Source organism: Hyperoodon ampullatus (genome assembly GCF_949752795.1).
Source record: "Hyperoodon ampullatus genome assembly, chromosome: 13".
In the NCBI taxonomy this organism is placed as follows: domain Eukaryota; kingdom Metazoa; phylum Chordata; class Mammalia; order Artiodactyla; family Ziphiidae; genus Hyperoodon; species Hyperoodon ampullatus.
Window position 1 is genome coordinate 50,555,565 of NC_136926.1, and position 26,467 is coordinate 50,582,031.

At 40.7% G+C, this 26,467-nt stretch overlaps 1 protein-coding gene across 9 annotated transcripts in view; it reads left to right on the forward strand.

The window, feature by feature from the left end:
* DTNA (dystrobrevin alpha) overlaps positions 1–26,467 on the forward strand; it is a gene marked incomplete at both ends in the record, with an annotated part of 142,077 nt that overhangs the window by 26,603 nt on the left and 89,007 nt on the right. For all 9 annotated transcript variants that reach the window (XM_079718028.1, XM_079718030.1, XM_079718029.1 and 6 more), the window contains one exon: positions 17,001–17,214. In XM_079718028.1, the coding sequence (XP_079574154.1) occupies positions 17,001–17,214 (214 nt within the window). The remainder of the gene's footprint in view (positions 1–17,000; positions 17,215–26,467) is intronic.

A 26,467-nucleotide genomic window follows, 5' to 3' on the forward strand; every position in this document is an offset into this window, starting at 1 on the left:
GAATGAAGTTTTAGTCTTTGGAATGGAAGGCTAAGAAAGAAGGCTTGTTAGTGGCTTGGGGTAATGAGTTTGAAGAGGATTCTGAAGTCATTCCTGGCACTCACAAGGGGATACGTTCCTCTCCCCACCTCCTCACACCCCACCCTGTGGCGGCCTGACCCACACGTGAAGCTCCTTAAAAGCATTTTGACTTAAAGTCTACTTGGCATTTAGAATACTGAATGAAATTTGCTATTTGAAAGCTGTCATGGGAAGAAGACAATGCTTTAATGTGTGCTCATCTTTTAGTGCTAAAAGCATCAGAATTTACTGGACAACTAAAAGAATGAATGTCCATAATTAACTTTTCTACAAGCCTACAAACATATTTTCAGGATCTGCTATGTGAATGAACACAATTTGGCACTCCAAACCCACAGTTTAAACTACTCAGAAATACCACCTGAACTTGGTTCTCATACTCTGAAGAGTGTGGTTACAAGGGAAAATTCCTGCTGGGAATTTTCCTGAAGGTCAGGAAACTTTGGTCCAGAGAGGGAAGAGTTGGATGAGTTTTCAGGAGAAACAACCTATCTGGTTTGCAGTGGGATTTGATGAGTAAATCAACAGCAGAACTCACCCTGCTCTTACCTGCATGTCTCAGAGGTGGAAAAACAAGTCATAACAAAGCCTCAGATAACGGTCACCGTCACTTTAAGTATCGGTGGCAAGGGTGGGTGAGGGTTGAGAGGGCATGTGTATGGGCATGCACACATATATACACACAAACACACCGTCTACACACTAGAGGGCATGCATATTCCCAATGGCATATCGACAGATTATGTTCAATTCCCAGCCTAACTAAGAGTTGTGAGTTCAAGTTTTATTCAGGGACTTACAGAGGACTATAGTCCGGGAGATAGGTCTAAGGAGCTGCTCCGAAGAGGTAGCGGGGATATATGGGGTAGCAGGGATAAATTCATATATATATGAATTTTTTGGCTGGGAAGTACATGATGTCAAACATACATCTTGGTAAAAGATTACTGCTAGGCACAAAGAACAGGTATCTCAAGTTAATGATTTTCGTGTTTTTCTGTGTATAGGAAGATGCAAGAATCTGGGGTCATTGAAATTCTTCCTGAGATGTGTATCTTAACTATCTAGGTGCCCATTTATACAAAGCACAGAATGCCTCATCCTGTTTTTTCATCCCTCAGGGTGCACTGTCAGTGGCTGATTGCAGTGGGTTGCGACTTAACCTTTGTAAAGCTGGATGATGAGTAATAAACATTCTTTGTTCTTTTTTTGTTCACAAATGTGTATAGACGTAATTATATAAATCATTCTTAAACTGCATAAATTGATAGTGACCAGCTTCTTGTGATGTACCTCACAACCTATTAGAACGTAGGAGGCTGTCTTGATGCCGAAGGGCTGAGAACTTCTGCCTTAGAGCAGTGCTTCTCATACTCTAATGTGAATACAAGCTCCCTGGGGATGTTGTTAAAATGCAGGTTCTGATTCTCTAGTCTGGGGTGGGGACCTGAGAGTCTGCATCTCTAACAAGCCTAGTGTCTTGGGATTCCAAGTATGGTCCTGGACCAGCAGCTGCAGCATCACCAGGGAACTATTTTACAGCCTTGTAGGTGAGTCCAGTGTGCAGCCACGGTTGAGAACCACCACTCCAAAGTGAATGAGATGAAGTCACTAGATGATGGTTATTGACCCTCCCCAGCTACAAGCCCTCTGAGAGCCTTCTAAAGGTTTATAAGTCAGTGATTGTCAAGAGTCACCTGGAGAGCTTTGTCAAAACCCTTTCCCACCCTGCTAAATTTTGGAATCAGTAAGTGGTAGAATCTGGAATTGGGAATTTTGAGGAGCCCTGTTTCATGAAGTGTCTTTTGATTTTCCTAACCTATCTGTACCCTCTCTTCCAGATTTTACCCTACTTATATGATTCTCCTACTTCTCATAAAGTTTATGACCTCGGTCATTTCTATCTGGTATAAATGAGTTTGGCATTTTTGCACTTATCTCAGGGATACTTGGATATAAGTCATCTATATCTATGAAATAAAGAGTCCATCTCTTGTTAATAGAGTGTAAGACATCAGCAAACAGATAAGAAACATCGCTTGAGATCAACAAACTCTTCTCTGCCCACATACAAACATTTCCTCCCACCCCCCCATCCTGCCTCTGACCCAGCCATTTTCTTCCTGATATTTCCTGAATTTAAGGCAAACTATTAAAGCTTTGTCTATTTCTATTTATTTATAAAGACAGACCATGACATGTTAATAATAAATGTCTGAAATTAACATATTATTTTTAAGATTCTGTGAAGTACTAAATATTGCTTTTAAGAATACATTTTGTCAGGACTTCCCTGGTGATCCAGTGGTTAAGACTTTGCCTTCCAGTGCAGGGGGTGCAGGTTCAATCTCTGGTTGGGGAGCTAGGATCCCACATGCCTCGGGGCCAAAAAAAACAAAACAAAAAGCAGAAGCAATATTGTAACAAATTCAATAAAGACTTTAAAAATGGTCCACATCAAAAAAAAATCTTTTAAAAAAAGAATACATTTTATCTATTCTTGATATGGTTAATGTTATCTGAATAATTTCATTATGCAAACTGATGTCTTGTGTAATATATTAGTATAAAAAGTATGTAGTTTTATAGATGAGGAAACCCCACTTCTTATCACCTGTGCGTGATAGTAGGTGCTCTGTGATGGACATTTAAAGCTTGATGGATATTTAGTAAAGTGTTCACAGTGCCATCTAGTGTTATATAGTCGTCATTGCACGACCTAAATAAATTCCTCGTTTTCTAAAATTACTTGATAGCTCAACGATAAGTAACATACTCATACAACTGTCAGACCTTTAAAACAGACCTCTTAATAACTTCCTAATGACTCTCAACTTAGCTCATTTCTTTATGTTCCTATTTAATTAAGCAAAAGTCTTGTGATACTTACCTTTTTCAATAATAATTAATAGGTATTGAATGCTTGTTATGCACTAAGCACTATGTGAAGTGCTTTACATGGATTATCTCATTTGCTTCCCACAATAACCCTGTAATGGAAAAGCTGTTATTGTCCACATTTTACAGATGAGGAAACTGAAACTTAAGGACATTAAGTGGCTTGCTCAGGTCATAATGGATAGCCAGTAGGGAAACCAGGTGGAAACCCAATCAACCACCCAGGAATTTGTACTACTCTGTGCTGTGATCTGAACCTCTCAAAGTAGTTACCAGTGAAATAAAGCTTCCAAGAAATCTTTATGAAAGCAGGCCTTCCTTACCAGGTCTCTGTTAACAAATATAGTGAAATCAATTCAAACTCCACTAACGCAGAATATTTGACAACCAAACTGAATAGGTATCTGCTTTTGTGGCTGGGGTGGTGTTTGTGCTTCTCTGATATCACCTACATAATATATGCTCAAAATTGTATGTTAATTAGTTTATTGAATTTGGAGGACTGGGCTAAAACTTAAATTTGGATTCATAATAAATCTTGTAAATTAATAATAGCATAGCATGGCTGCAGATCAGAGAGTGTTTAATTATTTTAACACAAAATATTATGTGCCAAGCCCTGTGGTCAGCACTTGTGTATACCTTTTCTCTTTTATCTTCACTACAACTCCCTCTGGGTGGCATTAGCTTTCTCATTTCTAAAAAGGGAATAATAAACTGTATAGAGGTGAAATAACTTGCCCACAGTTTTACAGTTATTAGTGGAGCCAGGAGTGAAACCTCAGTCTTTGTGATGGCAAAATCTGTATTATTTCCACTCTGCCACTCCTAGAAAATAATGTGCATAATTATAGTTGTCTGCATACCTGCCACCCCCTATGTAAAAATGCCACAGTCTCTTACTTGGACTAGAGCAATAGTCTCCAGCGATTTCTGCATGTGTGCCTGTCCATCTCTGTTCCTTTTTTCCCTCAATGTCAGAAATGATATTTTTTAAGCTGCATTACTGACCATGTCACTCTGCTGTTCAAAACCCATGTCTTAGCATAAAGACCAAAATCCTTATAGCAGTTACAGTGCTCCTCCACCTTATCTTGTTCTTCAAGCCCCTTCACGACCATATCGTAATCCCGTTTTGTACCTGGCACCCTGTCTGTCACAGTAAGTCATGATTTCTGATTATCTGTTTGTGCGATAGTGAGGCATGCCTGTATCCACACCAGACTGTTAGTCCATGAGGCAGGAACCACACCTGTATGGTTTACCATCGAGTCCCCAGGACCTACCACAGTGCCCAGCACATAATTATGAAAACTAGTTTTTTTTAAGTCACTTATAACTATCTATTCTCACAGCCAGAATTAGTATTTTATTTTTCCTTATATTGAGACCTTAGATATGTAAAGACACAAATACAGAACAGATTTATTTTTAATAACTTTCATATGATTTTCAGATGTTTAACTTGTCTCTAATCCTCGGCCATTATTATTTCCTATGGTATACGCCTTATTCCAAGCATTTTACCGGCATCATCCCATTTAACCTTCATAGTCATCATCGGAGGGTAAGGACTGTTATCAGCCCCACTTTTCTAAGATGAAGATCCAGAGAAGTCAAGTAATTTGACTGTTGATATATCTAAGATTCAATCCAAGGCTTGTGTGATTGTTCATGACTATGCCTTGTTGTGTCATTAGCAATTGAATGCATCCTTAGAAGACCCTGTTTCACTGTTGTCATTTCCTTGTCATGCACTCACTTAGCCAACAAGTATTCATTAAGCTCCTATGATGTGTGAGGCCCTGTGACTAGGGGTGTGAACAATTATCATGACAGTCTCTTTCTGTGGCATGTGCGATGCAGAGGTGGAAACAGGTGACCAGCTGGTGGAAACAGATGACCAGCTGGTCTGTACAGAGAGTTCATAAATACTGTGATGAGGAAGAACAGGATTCTAAGGTGACACATAGGAGGGATACAAAACCTAGAGGCAGGGGATCCAGAAGACATCCTTGAAGAAATGGTATTGACACTAAGTTACGGTGGATGAGACATAGATACGAAGTAAATGAGGCCAGATCAAAAAGAACTTTGCAAGACATGTTGAAGAGTTTGGATTTCAAATTAATGGGAAGTTATTAAAGGACTTTCAGCAGCGTACAAGTGACATGTCAGATTTGCAGTTCAGAAATATCACTCTGACTGCAGTGTGTAGGAAGAATTGGAATGGAGAAAGAATAAAGACAAAAGAACTGAGGAGCCGGAGGAAGATGGCGGAAGAGTAAGACGCGGAGATCACCTTCCTCCCCACAGATACATCAGAAATTCATCTACACGTGGAACAACTCCAACAGAACACCTACTGAACGCTGACAGAAGACCTCAGACCCCCCAAAAGGCAAGAAACTCCCCACATACCTGGGTAGGTCAAAAGAAAAAAAGAATAAACAGAGACAATAGGATATGGACGGGACCTGCACCAGTGGGAGGGAGCCGTGAAGGAGGGAAGGTTTCTACACACTACAAGCCCCTTCGCGGGCGGAGACTGCAGGTGGCGGAGGGGGAAAGCTTCGGAGTAGCGGAGGAGAGCACAGCAACAGGGGTGCGGAGGGCAAAGCAGAGAGATTTTGGCACAGAGGATCGGTGCCCTCAGGCACACACCAGCCCGAGAGACTTGTCTGCTCGGCCGCCAGGGCGGGCGGGGCTGGGAGCTGAGGCTCGGGTATCGGCTTTCAGTCGGAGCGCAGGGAGAGGTCTGGGGCTGGCGGCAGGAAGAGACCCTGAAGGGGTTAGTGCTAGCCCAGAGGGAGTCCGGGGAAAGGGTCTGGAGCTACCAGAGAGGCAAGAGACTTTTTTCCCTTTTGTTGCCTGGTGCGCGAGGAGAGGGCATTCCCCTCCCTCCCCTCTGCCTGAGTGAGCCAGAGCCCCCGAATCAGCGGCTCCTTTAAACCCGTCCTGTCTGAGCGAAGAACGGACGCCCTCCGGCGACCTACGCGCAGAGGCGGGGCCAGGTCCAAGGCTGAGACCCGGGAGCTGTGAGAGCAGAGACAGGGAAATCTCTCTGTGCAGCCTCCGAGGCAGCGGATTAAAGCTCCACGGTCCATTTGATGTGCCCTGCGTCTGTGGAGTGCATGAATGGACAGCGAATCATCCCAAATTGAGGAAGTGGACCTTGAGGACAAGATTTAAGACTTTCCCCCCTTTTTTTTTCCTCTTTTTACAACGAATTATCTCAAATTAAGGAGGTGGACTTAGCAAGATTTCAGACTTTTCGCCCTTTTCCTCTTTTTACAACGAATTATCCCAAATCGAGGAGGTGGACTTGGAGAGCAAGATTTTTGATTTTTCCCCCTGCTCTCTTTTTGTGAATGTGTATGTGTAATCTTCTGTGTAAGATTCTCTCTGTATAGCTTTGCTTCCACCATATGTCCCAGGGTTCTTTCGGTCCGTGTTTTTTTTCAATAATTACTTTTTAATTTTAATAACGCTACTATATTTCATACTTTATTCTATTTTACTTTACCTGCTCTTTCTTTTTTTCCTCCCTTCCCTTCCTCCCTCCCTCCCTCCGCTCCTCCTTTCCTTCTTTCTTTTTCTTTCCTCCATCCCTCCCTCCCTCCAACCCTTCTTCTTTCCACTTTCTTTTTCTTTCCTTCCTCCCTCCCTCCCTCCCTCCTGTCTTTCTTTCTTTCTTTCCTTCCTCCCTCCCTCCCTCTCTTCTTCCATTCACTCTTCCTTTTGCTTTCATTCCTCCCTCCCTCCCTCCTTTCTTTCCTTTCTTTCCATCCTTCCTCCCTCCCTCCTTTCTTTCTTTCTTCCTTCCTTCCTTCCTTACTTCCCTTCTTCCTTTCTTTCAATCTCTCTTTCTTTCTTCTACTAATTATTTCTTTCTACTTTTTCTCACTGTTATTCTGAGCCGGGTGGATGAAAGGCTCTTGGTGCTGCAGCCAGGAGTTAGTGCTGTGCCTCTGAAGTGGGAGAGCCAACTTCAGGACACGGGTCCACAAGAGACCTCCCAGCTCCACATAATATCAAGCAGCAAAAATCTCCCAGGGATCTCCATCTCAACACCAGCACCCAGCTTCAGTCAACGACCAGCAAGCTACAGTGCTGGTCACCCTATGCCAAGCAACTAGCAAGGCAGGAACACAACCCCACCCATTAGCAGAGAGGATACCTAAAAACATAATAAGGCCACAGGCACCCCAAAACACACCACCAGACGTGGACCTGTCCACCAGAAAGACAAGATCGAGCTTCAACCACCAGAACACAGGCATTAGTCCCCCCCACCAGGAAGCCTACACAACCTACTGAAACAACCTTAGCCACGGGGGACAGACACCAAAAACAACGGGAACTACAAATCTGCAGCCTGCAAAAAGGAGACCCCAAACACAGTAACATAAGCAAAATGAGAAAGCAGAAAAACACACAGCAGGTGAAGGAGCAAGATAAAAACCTACCAGACCTAACAAATGAAGAGGTAATAGGCAGTCTACCTGAAAAAGAATTCAGAATAATGATAGTAAAGCTGATCCAAGATTCTATTTCCCAGATCCAAAATCTTGGAAATAGAATAGACAATATGCAAGAAACAGTTAACAAGGACCTAGAAGAACTAAAGATGAATCAAGCATCGATTAAAAACACAATAAATGAAATGAAAAATACTCTAGATGGGATCAATAGCAGAATAACTGAGGCAGAAGAACGGATAAGTGAGGTGGAAGATAAAATAGTGGAAATAACTGATGCAGAGAAAAATAAAGAAAAAAGAATGAAAAGAACAGAGGACAGTCTCAGAGACCTCTGGGACAACATTAAACGCACCAACATTCGAATTATAGGGGTTCCAGAAGAAGAAGAGAAAAAGAAAGGGACTGAGAAAATATTTGAAGAGATTATAGTTGAAAACTTCCCTAATATGGGAAAGGAAATAGTTAATCAAGTCCAGGAGGCACAGAGAGTCCCATACAGAATAAATCCAAGAAGAAATACGCCAAGACACATATTAATCAAACTGTCAAAAATTAAACACAAAGAAATCATATTAAAAGCAGCAAGGGAAAAACAACAAATAACACACAAGGGAATCCCCATCAGGTTAACAGCTGATCTCTCAGCAGAAACTCTACAAGCCAGAAGGGAGTGGCAGGACATAATTAAAGTGATGAAGGAGAGGGACCTGCAACCAAGATTACTCTACCCAGCAAGGATCTCATTCAGATTTGATGGAGAAATTAAAACGTTTACAGACAAGCAAAAGCTGAGAGAGTTCAGCACCACCAAACCAGCTTTACAACAAATGCTAAAGGAACTTCTCTAGGCAAGAAACACAACAGAAGGACTATACCTACAATAACGAACCCAAAGCCATTAAGGAAATGGGAATAGGAACATACATATCAATAATTACCTTAAATGTAAATGGACTAAATGCTCCCACCAAAAGACACAGAGTGGCTGAATGGATACAAAAACAAGACCCATATATATGCTGTCTACAAGAGACCCACTTCAGACCTAGAGACGCATACAGATTGAAAGTAAGGGGATGGAAAAAGATATTCCATGCAAATGGAAATCAAAAGAAAGCTGGAGTAGCAATTCTTATATCAGACAAAATAGACTTTAAAATAAAGACTATTAGAAGAGACAAAGAAGGACACTACATAACGATAAAGGGATCGATCCAAGAAGAAGATATAACAATTGTAAATATTTATGCACCCAACATAGGAGCACCTCAATACATAAGGCAAATACTAACAGCCATAAAAGGGGAAATCGACAGTAACACAATCATAGTAGGGGACTTTAACACCCCACTTTCACCAATGGACAGATCATCCAAAATGAAAATAAATAAGGAAACACAAGCTTTAAATGATACATTAAACAAGATGGACTTAATTGATATTTATAGGACATTCCACCCAAAAACAACAGAATACACATTTTTCTCAAGTGCTCATGGAACATTCTCCAGGATAGATCATATCTTGGGTCACAAATCAAGCCTTGGTAAATTTAAGAAAATTGAAATTGTATCAAGTATCTTTTCTGACCACAATGCTATGAGACTAGACATCAATTACAGGAAAAGAGCTGTAAAAAATACAAACACATGGAGGCTAAACAATACACTACTCAATAATGAAGTGATCACTGAAGAAATCAAAGAGGAAATTAAGAAATACTTAGAAACAAATGACAATGGAGACACGACGACCCAAAACCTATGGGACGCAGCAAAAGCAGTTCTAAGGGGGAAGTTTATAGCAATACAATCCCACCTTAAGAAACAGGAAACATTTCGAGTAAACAACCTGACCCTGCACCTAAAGCAATTAGAGAAAGAAGAACAAAAAACCCCCAAAGTTAGCAGAAGGAAAGAAATCATAAAGATCAGATCAGAAATAAATGAAAAAGAAATGAAGGAAACGATAGCAAAGATCAACCAAACTAAAAGCTGGTTCTTTGAGAAGATAAACAAAATTGACAAACCATTAGCCAGACTCATCAAGAAAAGAAGGGAGAAGACTCAAATCAGTAGAATTAGAAATGAAAAAGGAGAAGTAACAACTGACACTGCAGAAATACAAAAGATCATGAGAGATTACTATAAGCAACTCTATGCCAATAAAATGGACAACCTAGAAGAAATGGACAAATTCTTAGAAATGCACAACCTACCAAGACTGACTCAGGAAGAAATAGAAAATATGAATAGACCAATCACAAGCACTGAAATTGAAACTGTGATTAAAAATCTTCCATCAAACAAAAGCCCAGGACCAGATGGCTTCACAGGCGAATTCTATCAAACATTTAGAGAAGAGCTAACACCCATCCTTCTCAAACTCTTCCAAACAATATCAGAGGAAGGAACACTCCCAAACTCATTCTACGAGGCCACCATCACCTTGATACCAAAACCAGGCAAGGATGTCACAAAGAAAGAAAACTACAGGCCAATATCACTGATGAACATAGATGCAAAAATCCTCAACAAAATACTAGCAAACAGAATCCAACAGCACATTAAAAGGATCACACACCATGATCAAGTGGGGTTTATTCCAGGAATGCAAGGATTCTTCAATATACGCAAATCAATCAATGTGATACACCATATTAACAAGTTGAAGGAGAAAAACCATATGATCATCTCAATAGATGCAGAGAAAGCTTTCGACAAAATTCAACACCCATTTATGATAAAAACCCTGCAGAAAGTAGGCATAGAGGGAACTTTCCTCAACATAATAAAGGCCATATATGACAAACCCACAGCCAACATTGTCCTCAACGGTGAAAAACTGAAACCATTTCCACTAAGATCAGGAACAAGACAAGGCTGCCCACTCTCACCACTCTTATTCAACCTAGTTTTGGAAGTTTTAGCCACAGCAATCAGAGAAGAAAAGGAAATAAAAGGAATCCAAATTGGAAAAGAAGAAGTAAAGCTGTCACTGTTTGCAGATGACATGATACTATACATAGAGAATCCTAAAGATGCTACCGAAAAACTACTAGAGCTAATCAATGAATTTGGTAAAGTAGCAGGATACAAAATTAATGCACAGAAATCTCTGGCATTCCTGTACACTAATGATGAAAAATCTGAAAATGAAATCAAGAAAACACTCCCATTTACCATTGCAACAAAAAGAATAAAATATCTAGGAATAAACCTACCTAAGGAGACAAAAGACCTGTATGCAGTAAATTATAAGACACTGATGAAAGAAATTAAAGATGATATAAATAGATGGAGAGATATACCATGCTCCTGGATTGGAAGAATCAATATTGTGAAAATGACTCTACTACCCAAAGCAATCTACAGATTCAATGCAATCCCTATCAAACTACCACTGGCATTTTTCACAGAAGTAGAACAAAAAATTTCAAAATTTGTTTGGAAAAACAAAAGACCCCGAATAGCCAAAGCAATCTTGAGAACGAAAAATGGAGCTGGAGGAATCAGGCTGCCTGACTTCAGACTATACTACAAAGCTACAGTAATTAAGACAGTGTGGTACTGGCATAAAAACAGAAAGATAGATCAGTGGATCAGGATAGAAAGCCCAGAGATAAACCCACGCACATATGGCCAACTTATCTTTGATAAAGGAGGCAGGAATGTACAGTGGAGAAAGGACAGCCTCTTCAATAAGTGGTGCTGGGAAAACTGGACAGGGACATGTAAAAGTATGCGATTAGATCATTCCCTAACACCATACACAAAAATAAGCTCAAAATGGATTAAAGACCTAAATGTAAGGCCAGAAACTATCAAACTCTTAGAGGAAAACATTGGTAGAACACTCTATGACATAAATCACAGCAAGATCCTTTTGGACCCACCTCCTAGAGAAATGGAACTAAAAACAAAGATAAACAAATGGGACCTAATGAAACTTCAAAGCTTTTGCACAGCAAAGGAAACCATAAACAAGACCAAAAGACAACCCTCAGAATGGGAGAAAATATTTGCAAATGAAGCAACTGACAAAGGATTAATCTCCAAAATTTATAAACAGCTCAGGCAGCTCAATAGCAAAAAAACAAACAACCCAATCCAAAAATGGGCAGAAGACTTAAATAGGCATTTCTCCAAAGAAGATATACAGACTGCCAACAAACACATGAAAGAATGCTCAACATCATTAATCATTAGAGAAATGCAAATCAAAACTACAATGAGATATCATCTCACACCAGTCAGAATGGCCATCATCAAGAAATCTAGAAACAATAAATGCTGGAGAGGGTGTGGAGAAAAGGGAACACTCTTGCACTGCTGGTGGGAATGTGAATTGGTACAGCCACTATGGAGAACAGTATGGAGGTTCCTTAAAAAACTACAAATAGAACTACCATATGACCCAGCAATCCCACTACTAGGCATATACCCTGAGAAAACCATAATTCAAAAAGAGACATGTACCAAAATGTTCATTGCAGCTCTATTCACAATAGCCCAGAGCTGGAAACAACCTAAGTGTCCATCATCGGATGAATGGATAAAGAAGATGTGGCACATATATACAATGGAATATTACTCAGCCATAAAAAGAAACGAAACTGAGCTATTTGTAATGAGGTGGATAGACCTAGAGTCTGTCATACAGAGTGAAGTAAGTCAGAAAGAGAAAGACAAATACCGTATGCTAACACATATATATGGAATTAAAAAAAAAAAATGTCATGAAGAACCTAGGGGTAAAACGGGAATAAAGACACAGACCTACTTGAGAATGGACTTGAGGATATGCGGAAGGGGAAGGGGAAGCTGTGACAAAGGGAAAGAGAGGCATGGACATATATACACTACCAAACGTAAGGTAGATAGATAGTGGGAAGCAGCCGCAGAGCACAGGGAGATCAGCTCGGTGCTTTGTGACCGCCTGGAGGGGTGGGATGGGGAGGGTGGGAGGGAGGGAGATGCATGAGGGAAGGGATATGGGAACAGATGTATATGTATAACTGATTCACTTTGTTATAAAGCAGAAATTAATAAAAAAAAAAAGAAAAAGAAAAAAAGCCTTTAAAAAACAACAAATTCGGATCTATGGCACAGAGCCCAGGCATCTGCATTTTGGTCAAAGTCCTTACACAGAGAAGTTGGCAAATTACCACGCCATATCCTGGAAACAGTGCAGCCGGGGAGCAAACCAGACCAGGGTGAAGCATACTCCCTCCCCCAATGGGGGACCCAGAGATAGGTATAGGATGAGGGAGTTCTACCTCCTCATCATGGCCCAGAGCAATGAAGAAAGATCTTCGGGGGATGTAGTTTCTGATCAGCAGAAGCTCCAAGGCCTGCAGGATTGCCTGGGAGACAGAAGGACAATGGAAGAGGAGAAAGGCTTATTCTCTGAGGTGTGGCACCAACGGGGCATCAGAGACATTTGGCTGCTGGCAATAGGGCTGATGGGACTCGGATGTGATAGACTCTCTTTGGAGAGAACAAATTAAAATGGTCCCAGGGGACGGGATGTAGGGAAGCAGAGCTCTGCATGAAACATTTACCACCTGGAGAAAAGCATAAATTTATCAACGTCAGAGCTGAAAGGGTACCTGGGGATCATCTACTCTAATCCCCATTTCACACTTGAGAAATCGGGGCCCAGGGAAGTGACACACTGATGACTGGAACTGAGGTATCCTGAAGCCAAGGTTCTTTCTACCATAGCCTCCTGCCTCCCAGGGGTTGGCCAAGCACCCCCCTCCTGGGTTAATCTTTAGGACTCCAAGGCAGAGGGAACATAGCGTTTCAATACCATAAGAGAGTTCTTGTTGTCCAGTGTGCCTCGACCATAGATGAAGCCATTACTCTCCAAGCCAGAGAACGGGAGCACATCCCAGCCTTCGTCAGGGGCAGGCACCACATCCATGTGAGCAAGGAGCATGTAGGGCTGCAGGCTGGGGTCCGAGCCTTGGACAGTGAACAGGTGGCTGTACCCTCCCACAGCTTCATGCCGGATAAAGCTGGTTTTGAACACAGTAGGAAAGACTAGAAGCGGAGAGATGAAAAGCAATGAGAGAAAGCCAGATTCAACAGTTGCCTTTGGTTTTCCTACCATTTGATTCTCCCTGCTTTTTTTTTTTCCCCCTTTAAAACATGCAGCCCCCTTTAGGAAGCCTTCTGGTACAAAGCCAGTCTGATTCCTGATTTGCCCAATCTCTGAAAAACCTCTTCCTTATATTATAATGTGCTATTACTGTGTAATAACCTGCATATCAAGACCCCACCATTATGACAGATAAGAGCTCAAGGTTTGGCTTGGTCTGACCTCTAATGTTGTCACAAATACACGTTACAGGATGACGGAGACGAAGACTATGTTAAATTTTAAATAATAGGCCCCAGTATCCAAATTACTTGGAACCAAACATGACCACTATATATATATATTAAAAAAATCAGAGATATTTTTCTTTTACAAAACAATACTTTTAATGTTTGTGTTATATGGAGATAAAAGATTATTCTGTCTAGAAAAAAAAAAAAAAGACAAAAGAACTGATTTAGTCAACCAATAAGAGATAATGAAGACAGCAGTGGATGATGGAATTGGGTGATGCAAATAAGGGTCCATGGAAATGGAGGCGTTAAAGTGACATTTAAGAGATATATTCATAGGACTTGGTCACTGAGAACACGTGGGACGTGAGGACCCAGGGATGAAATGAAGATTCTGGCTGGACCAGGGGGAGGGACAGGGGCTAGTGCCATTCACTAGAGAAGGGAACCCCAGAGAAAGTGGGTTTGGAAGAGAAGAGGTGAGTATAGGCTGGACACGCAGAGGCTAAATTGCCTAAGGAACCTCCCTCTGGGTCTGTTGGCCACTCCCGTGGACCTGTGTTATTCCACTTGTGGGAATCCTGAGGGCCTCCCCGTGCTCTACAATGTCTCCTCAGGAGAGACCTAGCCATCCAGACTATCTCCCTCCACCAGCAGCCATTTCCTGCCTTGTAGCCAACTCCCTCCTGTGCTCAAGTTCACAGTCCATATTCCTCTTCTCCAATGCCTGTTTCATGTGATCCATAGCCAGGATCCAGATCAGAATAGGTCAGTAGCCCACTTCCTATGGTTACCTGGGCACAGATACCAATCAGGATGATGGGGGAGACCTCATCATCACTGCTCTCTTTGTATCCTGTACCCAGATATCCCCAAGGACTAGATCCAGAGGATTTGTAGATCAAACATATAGGGAATAATTATAGGAATACCAGCTATTTCCCTCAAGAAACTTTAATTAATAAATAAATTCAACTTGTAATGCCATCTCCCTAGGAGTACCTCACTTGCTAAATTGAAAAATTGGATAAATAACATTAAGAAATACAAAGAACATCCTTGTTATGTAATATACAGAGAAGGTTGCAAAATTGGAATCACATCTGAATTCATCCAACTCTAATAAATATTTAAGTAATTCAGTTGGAAAGTGATTTGTATTCCTCTGCTCCAAACCAGAGATATGCCAAAAAAGTTTTCTTTTGACATGACTCACATTATTCACTTGTTCATGTATAATGTATTGTACCCATGTACCAGGCACTACCACTTTTGATTTCATGCATTTTTCCATTTAATGAACACAATCCCCACTTGATAGACGAGGAAAGTGAGGCTCTAAGTCAAGGCTAAAAGGGTATGCACTCATAGTAGACGAGCTAGATGTGGACCTAGGTCTTTGGATTCCAAGTCCAGTGTTAATTTCAACTTCAAGTCCAGGATCTCAATAGATGTTAGTTTTGTTTTTCAAATATAGTATCAGAAGTGAGCAAAGAGATAGGAGACTAAAACTTGAAAGTTGTTGGTGGAAAAGCCTATGTGGTGTGTATAGTTCTCAGAAATTAAAACATAAGGATATACTTCATTGAGAAAATCAACATGTTTATTTTCAAACACCAAAGTATAATGAAAAGTGAACCTTAAATTTGGTGAAAATGTGGAGAATCTGGAACTCTCACACTCCTGATGGGAGTGTAAAACACTACCACTACTTTGAAAAACACTTTGGAAGTTTCATAATTAAACGTACACCTACCATACAACCTAGCCACTTTGTTTCTAAGTATTTACCAAAAGAAATGGAAGTATATGTCTATACAAAGATTTGTACATGATTGTTCATAGCAGCTTTATTCATAATAACCAATAACTGGAGCAACACAAATGTCTGTCAACAGGTGAGTTGATAACCAAATGGTGGCATATCCATTTAACAGAATACCATTCAGCAGTAAAAAAAAGGAACAAACTATTATCATGCAACAACATAGATGATTCTCAAAATAGTTACACTACATAAAAGAATACAGACCAAAAAAAGAGTACATATGGTATGATTCCAGCCATATAGAATTCTAGAAAATCGTGATGGAAAGCAGATCTGTGGTTGCCTGGGGTGGGGAGCAGGATGGATCAGAAGGTGCACAAGGAGACCTTTGGGGTTGATACACGTGTCCATCGTCTTGATTGTGGTGATGTTATCCGGGAATGTCATAACAAGACCTCGGGGTGAACAGGAAAGAAATAGAAATGGATTTCTTGACTATCCTAGTGAAAGTAACCATGACTTAAGTTACATGAGCTTACTAACAATGGAACCAAGAAACTGTTCTTGATCAGGTGAGTTAAGTGATCTGTGCCTTAGTTCTACTGCTGCATTGTAAAGATAACTTTTCCTTTTCCCCCGCCTGCCTTCCTGCTTACTTTAACTTTCCCTTTTTTCTTATTTCAAACGTCATACTACTAAAAATACGTAAATAAATGAAAATATTTTAAATACTCAAATGCAGTTTTGATAGCCTTTCAAACACTAGAATTTAAGTGTTGGTTCTCTCTTTTCTTTGTAAGGGGTCAGTGTGTACAAGTGGGAAAATGCTTTAAAGCCACATAGACTTGTTAATTTTAATCACAAGTACTATATACTTCAGAGTTGCTAAGAAACTAGATCTTAAAAGTTCTCGCCACAAAAAAGAACTGATAATTATGGAACATGATGTGTTAGCTAACGCTATGGTGGTAATCATACTGCAATATAGAAATGTATCAAATCAATATAAAAATGTATCAAATCAACACCTGAAACGTACACAGTGTTATATACCAATTATATCTCAATATTTTAAAAACCCAACTAGACCTGGATACAAATGCCAGGTGACTTCCCTTGGACCTTTACATTTGCCAGTTAACTTCCTTTATCCTCACATGTAAGTATTTCAAGGGTCTATTATGAAGAATAGAAATAACTCTCTACTGTGATGTTCAGAAAATCATTTGTTTGCTGTTACACATTGTACATCAGCTCTTTGAGATCCTGCACTATGTGCCTTTACTGATGTCAACTCCTATAGTAGTGGAACACATACTGAAGCCTATGAGGCACCTTGACAAAACAGGACAGATGGTACATGTATAATAATGAATTTACCTTTCCATGCACTCTGGTCTGACGTGTCCACTCTGCTTTCATTGTATGTAGTGCACCTGGTGGACATTTGGAACGTCATAGAAGCTTTGAGGGAAAATGGTCTGAACAATGTGGACCCAAACATAGAACTCAACGTGGCCCGATTGGAGGCTGTGCTCTCCACCATTTTTTACCAGCTCAACAAAAGGATGCCAACCACTCACCAAATTCAGGTGGAGCAGTCCATCAGCCTCCTGCTAAACTTCCTGCTGGCAGCCTTTGATCCGTAAGCTCCCTCTGAATATCTGTGACTCACTACATGTTCGGTCTCCTCTTCCTCTTGTGCTTCTTGGTCTTTATACCAAAGAATTTTCTAGAGTAACCAACTGCTTCTTTTTTTCTTGGTCAGATACTTATCTCAATAAAGTTTCTATGTGTTTAATATAAATTTTAAATGCTTTGGAAATGACTTAGAGAGTAAAATAGCTCCATAGGAAGTGGAGGACAATTGTATTTTATGTGCTGACCTTTATTTAACTCATCCCACGCTTCCTAGAAGCTATGGATGCTTGGAAGCGTTGCGTGATAGGCCCGTGAAGCGATTTAATGAACCATGATGTGGGAGGATGTTTTTAACGCTCTCCTTTGCAAATTGTCTAAGACAGTGCTTCTGAGGTGTCATAGCAAGACCCAAGAGCAAACAGATGTTGAAAAGGGTTCCTTCCTTGACCAGCCTAGTAAAAGTAGCCGTGACTTGCATTAAATGGACTGGTCGATAACGTACCATGTAAAACAACGTGATGCCATCCACGCACCACGACTGAAACTCAGCCTCATTATCTTATAACTTCCCCTTGCAGACTCAGGGAATTTCAGAACTGTCTGAGATCTTAAAGACCATTCTTCCAAACCTCTCATTTTACAGATGAAGGACCCGAAGCACAGAGAGATTGTCACTTGTCCAGTGACAATCGGCAGGTCCAGTGGCTCTCAGCATGATAGTGGCAGAGTGGGGATTTAGAGATTCAGCTTCGATTTTTTTTTCCAAGGCACATGTGGCAGCCCTATGAAATGTAAAACCTCCCCTGAATCCCATTATCAGCCGAAAATTTCAAAGGGGCGTTTGCTGATGGCCCCTAGGCTACATACAGGATCAGCACCTCCAATTTCACCCCTGGTTTTGAATATTAAGAAGGAAAATTGCTAGCTTGATCTTTCAACAATGCCATTTTAAGAATCTCAGAAGATTGTGCTTAGTCTCGTTGTCTAGCCAATGTTTAGGAATATTTAAACCCAGCACTGGAGATGTTCCAGCCAGGCTAATGTTATTATGCCACTGACAAAAGTCACCAGCTGTCATTTTGCAACCTAGCGTGGTGACAGAATTGTACGTGCTCAGTTTGACCAGTATACATTATTGTCTCCATGTTAATATTTTGAGAAATTCTGAAGTTGAAATAAACAAGCAGTCCAGCCTGATAGATTCCATGCTTAGTCTGTGCAGCCTTCAGAAGTGATGTACTGCTTTGGGCTAATCACTGTGGTAGCCAAGCGACAGGGCTGGAAGAGGAAGATGTGGTTCCACATGACAGGGGGCAGAGTGGAACCAAGCCGTGGAATTTCTATAACAGCGTTTCTGTCGTGTCCCCTTAGCAAGAGCATGGCAGCTTTCAGACCTGTTACTGAAGTCTTCAGGAGCTCTATTTGTTGTAACAATGGAAAATGTAAATAGAGAGAATTTCCTGATACATCTTGGGGTATTTCTAGAGGATTCATAAGGAATCAAAGCTAAAACATAATTTGGACCAACTCTGTAAATACAGAAATGGGCCCAAATTAACAATAAGGATGGGGTATTTTGTGAAACAGATGGGGCTTAACCTAATAGATTTTTCACTTTTGTTTGGAAATATTGGGAAGAGCATTTCAAAAAACAGAGCTGTAAATGTTCTCTAAATAGCTATGATAATGTAGCTGAATCATTGCAAGATTGTTGGATGCTAAGCTTAAGGATTATACCAAGGTAGAGTAGTTCCCTTTTCTCCACACCCTCTCTAGCATTTATTGTTTCTAGATTTTTTGATGATGGCCATTCTGACCAGTGTGAGATGATATCTCATTGTAGTTTTGATTTGCATTTCTCTAATGATTAATGATGTTGAGCATTCTGTCATGTGTTTGTTGGCAATCTGTATATCTTCTGTGGAGAAATGTCTATTTAGGTCTTCTGCCCATTTTTGGATTGGGTTGTTTGTTTTTTTGTTATTGAGCTGTGTGAGCTGCTTGTAAATCTTGGAGATTAATCCTTCGTCAGTTGCTTCATTTGCAAATATTTTCTCCCATTCTGAGGGTTGTCTTTTGGTCTTGTTTATGGTTTCCTTTGCTGTGCAAAAGCTTGCACTGTTTGTGGGAATGTAAACTGATACAGCCACTATGGAGAACAGTATGGAGGTTCCTTAAAAAACTAAAAATAGAACTACCATATGACCCAGCAATCCCACTACTGGGCATACGCCCTGAGAAAACCATAATTCAAAAAGAGTCATGTACCAACATGTTCATTGCAGCCCTATTTACAATAGCCAGGACATGGAAGCAACCTAAGTGTCCATCATCGGATGAATGGATAAAGAAGATGTTGCACATATATACAATGGAATATTACTCAGCCATAAAAAGAAATGAAATTGAGATATTTGTAATGAGGTGGATGGACCTAGAGTCTGTCATACAGAGTGAAGTAAGTCAGAAAGAGAAAAACAAATACCGTATGCTAACACATATATATGGAATCTAAAAAAAAAAAAAAGGTCATGAAGAACCTAGGCGTAAGATGGGAATAAAGACACAGACCTACTAGAGAATGGACTTGAGGATATGGGGAGGGGGAAGGGTAAGCTGTGACAAAGCGAAAGAATGGCATGGACATATATACACTACCAAACATAAAATAGATAGCTAGTGGGAAGCAGCCGCATAGCACAGGGAGATGAGCTCAGTGGTTTGTGGCCACCTAGAGGGATGGGATAGGGAGGGTGGGAGGGAGACGCAAGAGGGAAGAGATATGGGAACATATGTATACGTATAACTGATTCACTTTGTTATAAAGCAGAAACTAACACACCATTGTAAAGCAATTATACTGCAATAGGAAGGCCCCTGATGTATTCTTTCAGTAATCTCATTGTAGTAGATTTAGAAACACATCCACCCAAAGAAATCTCATTGTAGAGATTCACAGACACATCCACATAGAGACCCCAGTCTGCAGATGCTTCTGCCTGCTCTCCTTTGGCAGAGCAAATGAATACAGGCAGTTCTACTGCAAAACAAATTTTCTGTCTGATGGATTTTGAAATTTTAGACAATGTGAGAGGTGAGCCGTCAGGAAGTCCCAGTACCTGAAAATACAATTTAGAAGTGAATATAAGAATAGAAACAAGAATAAAAGGACTGTTCAATTCTCTCTCTTATAATAGTAAACTTCTAATTATCCAATTGAGATCCAGTATGGAAATCTGATGTCACTTCCTACTACCTATCCCATAATACCCAAATATTTATTTTTTATTTTTTATTGAAGTATAGTTGACTTACAATGTTGTGTTAATTTCTGCTGTATAGCAAAGTGATTCAGTTATACATATATATATACATTCCTTTTACATATTCTTTTCCATTATGGTTTATCATAGGATGCTGAACATAGTTCCCTGTGCTATACAGTAGGACCTTGTTGTTTATCCATTCTATATATAATAGCTTACATCTGCTAATCCCAACCTCCCACTCCATCCCCCTCCCAACCCCCTCCCCCTTGGCAACCACAAGTCTGTTCTCTATGTCCATGAGTCTGTTTCTGTTTGTAGATAGGTTCATTTGTGTCATATTTTAGATTCCACATATAAATGATATCATATGGTATTTGTCTTTCTCCTTCTGACTTACTTCACTTAGTATGATAATCTCTAGTTGTATCCATGTTGCTGCAAATGGCATTAATTCGCAGAACCCAAGTATTTAAGGGAGCCTTCTGTATTTTGGTAGACATGAATGAGCCTGATACTGGTAGATCGATGATGTGCTGTTGCTATTACAAAATCACTGAAACATTTAGGAGATTTTCCCCTCATTTGCTGTATTTTAAATGGACATACTAAAAGAAAAAGAGAGGAAAAATCCAAAATAAAAGAGTTAGAGATGCCTTAACAACCTGGACTCTAAAGAGGTAATGTAAAAAAAAAAAAAATTTAAAGGAAAGACAGTAATTTAAACCCATGAAGAATAAGAACTTGCATTCAAAGAAATATGTTCATTAGTTTGCTTGTGCCTTAAAGTTCACCAGCCCCAGCCAGTTGAACTCTGCCAAGAAATAGTGACCTGAAATGAGGATCAAGGTCCACTTGACTTGGATGCACCCCTGAGAACCAGACTCACTTTCCCACAACCATAGTTCCCCAAGAGTAGCACCCTTCTGTTCCTCTCCCCGCCAGAATCCCTGGATCTCAGTTCTTACACAGGCATGCTTGCCGCAGGCTGTGGTCAGTTTCCCGGTTGTGAGGTTTCTCTGCTCTTTGGCCAAGTCAGCCTCAAGATACAGTACATCACTACATACATAGGATGATTCGTAGACTGTCAAGAGCTAGCATTTGCCTCCAATGGCCTATGCCATGCTTGCCGTCCTGTCACTGAATAGGCAGTCCCTTCAGTCTAGAAGGTTTCTGTCTTGATCACTTTCCTTCTAAAAATGGATACTTGGGGGCTTCCCTGATGGCGCAGTGGTTGAGAATCTGCCTGCTAATGCAGGGGACACAGGTTCGAACCCTGGTCTGGGAGGATCCCACATGCCGTGGAGCAACTAGGCCCGTGAGCCACAACTACTGAGCCTGCGCGTCTGGAGCCTGTGCTCCGCAACAAGAGAGGCCACGATAGTGAGAGAGCCGCGCACCGCAATGAAGAGTGGACCCCGCTTGCCACAACTGGAGAAAGCCCTCGCACAGAAATGAAGACCCAACTCAGCAAAAATAAATAAATTTATTAATAAACTCCTACCCCCAATATCTTCTTTTAAAAAAAAAAAAGGATACTTGGGAGGGATATCACCCAGTGGGCTATTAACGAACCAACTTCTAAGCAGACCCTTTCTACAGCCAGAAGCTTTCTTCTCTAAGTGTCTCTAGGGAAATGGAGGGGTATGCCTGGGAAGCATGGGAAAGGAGGTCTCAGAAGAAGGGAGCAGGGCTGAGAGGGAAGAAGAATACGAGGAAATGACCAGAGCCTTAAGTCAGTCTCCTCCTCTTCTCTCTTTCCTTCTGTGTCCCCCAGGAACTGGCCTGCCTTGCCTCCTTCCCTGTTTGGTGGCAGGAGCCTTCCCCTGAGGCTCTCTCTTTCGGAAGCCACTAACTCGGCAGCCCTTTTCCTCTCACTTCTTGTCCATATCCCAGTGGGGGTGAAAATCTCTTTGAAGTGTTCTAAGGACTTTTACTGTTATTACTTTTTAGGGAATTGAAAGTAACAACAACAAAAAAATGGTGGAAAGGTACAAGATGAAAATAATTCTTTAAAAAAAAAAAAAAACAGGGGTTCCCTGGTGGCGCAGTGGTTGAGAGTCTGCCTGCCAATGCAGGGGATGCGGGTTCGTGCCCCAGTCCGGGAAGATCCCACATGCCGCGGAGCGGCTGGGCCCGTGAGCCATGGCCGCTGAGCCTGCGCATCCGGAGCCTGTGCTCCGCAACGGGAGAGGCCACAACAGTGAGAGGCCCACATACTGCAAAAAAAATAAAAATTAATAAAAATTAAAAAAATAAAATAAAAATTAAAAAACAAAACATATATACTTTTATTGAGGTATATTGAGGTATAATTCTTCAAAGTTGATCATGTATGGCCTTTTGGAGAGGTGGGGTCATAGATGCTGATACACTGTGAAGCCCTTCAGCTCTCATGGCCAAGCTGCTCACCCTCTGCCAGATCCCACAGTTCCTTGAACATGACTCTGATAGTCTCTTGAGATGCCTGTCTCTCTGCTTATCTGACTGGCCCCCACAAGCTACTTTCAAGTGGGACCATGTCTTTTTCTTTATATGTACAGCACCTGAGATAATATCCAGCTCATAATGAATCCATGAGTGAATGAATAAATGAATGAAAATCAAAGGTAGACTTAGCTCTTATCACACTAATTTCTTTTCATTCTTTTTCTGAGATTAAGCCCTCCTTAATCTCCAATCTTTTACTAAATCTAGTGGGTCTAAGTTTGCTCTGTCATCTAGATTCATACCCTCTGTTTTCACTTCTCCTCCACAGAGAAGATCACTAGATGTCCATGGTTACTAATGTGGGCGATCCCATTTTCACAACAGACTTTAACGTGCTTCTCTTTACTCTCTTCCTGCTTTCCCAGGAAACACTAACATCAACTTTCGTCAGTTGACTTAATCTCATTTCAATTCAGAAGCCTCCCTTATTGGCACAGTTCCTCATAAAGTAGATTATATGACAGGGGCCTCACTTTTAGCAAATATTATTTCCACATATATTCGAAAACTTGAAGTAGGACAATGATATATATTAAACAGTGGTTTTCCTATTTTGGGAGGTCCATTCTTTTTTTCTTTTCTTTTTTAATGTAGAGTCAGATTTTTTTTTAACATCTTTACTGGAGTATAATTGCTTTACAATGGTGTGTTAGTTTCTGCTTTATAACAAAGTGAATCAGCTAATACGTATACATATATACCCATATCTCCTCCCTCTTGCATCTCCCTCCCTCCCACCCTCCCTATCTCACCCCTCTAGGTGGTCACAAAGCACCGAGCTGATCTCCCTGTGCTATGCGGCTGCTTCCCACTAGCTATCTGTTTTCCGTTTGGTAGTGTATATATGTCCATGCCACTCTCTCACTTTGTCACAGCTTACTCTTCCCCCTCCCCGTGTCCTCAAGTCCATTCTCTACGTCAGTTCTTAATGCGAATTCTCTAATGATGTTAATAATATTATAATTATGCTAAAATGTACTCAGCATTTACTGTGTGCCAATAATCTTACTGGTTTGGCGTTACATTATTATAATTTTTCAGGTTGAGTAAGTGATGAAGCTGAGACATAAAAAGGTTAGATAATTTGCAGGTCATACAGTTTCCTACCAGGTGAGGTAAGTGGGGAAAAATCCTTTTGTTTCAGGCATCAGTTTAAATTCAGCTCTATTCATGCTTTCTGTTTCATCTTTTTATATGAGAATTAATGTGCTTTTTCCCCCAGACTTACCCTGCTTATTACAGGATATTATTATTATGCTCACATTCCTAACCTTTCCAGTTTGTGATCTTTAGACATATTTGACAGAGTGTATGTGAAAGAGCTATTTGGACTTAATAAGTTTTACACTGTAGATTTACAGTCAGTTTTATGACAGCCATCCAGAGCTCCAAATCCATCGTATAATAGTCTTTCATAGAGAACACAAAATTCTGGAATTTTCCTCTTTGTTTGACATCTTGAACCTTGCTGAGCCATTTGAATATCCTTTCCCACTGCTGAGCCCCCGACATGATGAAAGGTACCACAGCACTATTTCAGATGCATGGATATGAAATAATCCTGGAACTCTGCCAAAATCCTTCTGCTTTTTGAGTTGTAAAAACGATTCTGATGTTCAATGCAATATGCACTGCAAAATACACCAACAAAATGTGTTGTTTACATGTGAGGCTCTATGGATGGGTGAGAATGAAGGAAAAAGAGAAGAGTCACACGAAACCAAATGTTCTTCTCTTGGCGTTTTATTATGTATGTGCCTCCATCTTTAAAATGTACTTGGCTTGGTGATGTTTTTCTTAGCACATCTTAAATCCAACATGTCCACATGCTCTACTCACTAACATTTTGTGCTGGTGGGAAATACCTTGTTCCAAGATTCCTACATGTTGCTAAAAGGGAAGCTCTTTCCAAAGAATTTTCATGGTTGTAGATAAATTGAACATCCGTAATGTCACTCGTCTTCCTGTCAGATGTACTTTGGATGAGTGGCAGGTGGGATTTCATGGGAGAGAGGGAGACATGTCAACAGATTTGGCCCCTTCCATTCTCCATTCTAGACAAACTCCTGGCAAACTCACCTGGCCCGGTGCTATGAGGAATTATTTTCCCGGATGTTTTGCTAACATTATGGGGAGCCCAAAGTGGTGCCAGGGCCAAATAAGGGATTTATTTCTATGTGTTCACATGTTAACTTTAGTCTCCCCAAAACAAGAGTAATTATGTCTGTGATCCCTTCTAAATTCAACTCACATGACTGCACCATCTAATATTAAGGGCCATTAAGTTAACCTTTGTAGTTTTCCTCAAAACTTAGTATTGCTCAGTATAAAACTTAAGTGGTAAATCAGAACATTTCACTTGTGCATTCATTAATTTAACTAACATGTATTAAGAACTCACTATGTTCTAGGTGCTACGATAGACTGGGGATGATAGTTGAGTAAGACATGGACTCTGCCCTTAAAATGTGTTGTATTAAAATTAACTAGTTTTGACTCCTTCTCCCAAGTAGATGATGGGCAAATTTGGAGGGTAGGAGCCATGTCTTATTCATCTTTATATGCCCCACTTCTGAGGTATTGCTAATAAATATTTATTGAGTTAATAAATGTGTGTTCCATATGAACAAGATAATTCCCAGAGGAGAAATGTGTTATGACAGAGGCATGTTGTGGAAGACAGAGGAGGAAGCAATTCTCCCAGTGAATTTTTTTTTATTAGTTTCTGCTTTATAACAAAGTGAATCAGTCATACATATACATCTGTTCCCACATCCCTTCCCTCCTGCGTCTCCCTCCCTCCCACCCTCCCCATCCCACCCCTCCAGGCGGTCACAATCTCCCAGTGAATTAAGCCACCAAAGTGTGTGAGAAACCCAAGTGTGAGTGCTGGGCCTTTGCTTATCATAAATGCTTTCCGAATGCTTTGGTAAAATATGTTGGTAAGAGAAGAACTCCTGGTTTTAGTATTCTTAAATAGAGAAATAATTCCTTGAGCCTGTTCAAAAAAGAATCGGTCAGGATTCATTCTCACTTTCAGGGACTTGATATTTGTCCTGGGGTTCTGTAATTTCAAACAGGGAACTGTCTTGGGAACTTGGAGAAATTTTATATTCTGTTTCTGTTGACCTGAAGCAAATAGACTACCAGTTATTTCTCCAGAAAGGGGAGAATAAAGGGTTTATTTGGGATCAACAAGGAATTGCTATTCGGGGTCTGCAACCCTGGAGAGTCCCCACAGGGCAAGGCAAGGGGAGCACTTTTATAGAGGGGGAAAGGAAGTTGGGAGGGCTGTAGTAAACAAAGAGTCCATGGCTTTTCATTGGCTGAGTCCTTGCCAGGAAAGGAGTCTTTCTTCTTCCGGTTGAGCTCTGTTATCATCGCAGGGCTTAGAGCGCCCCCTGCTGGCCTCCTGACTATTTAATTGAGGTTTCTGTTTATTAAATTTTTACAGTTCCAACTTCAGCCTACCATCCCAGACCTATTAGTATATATTTGTTC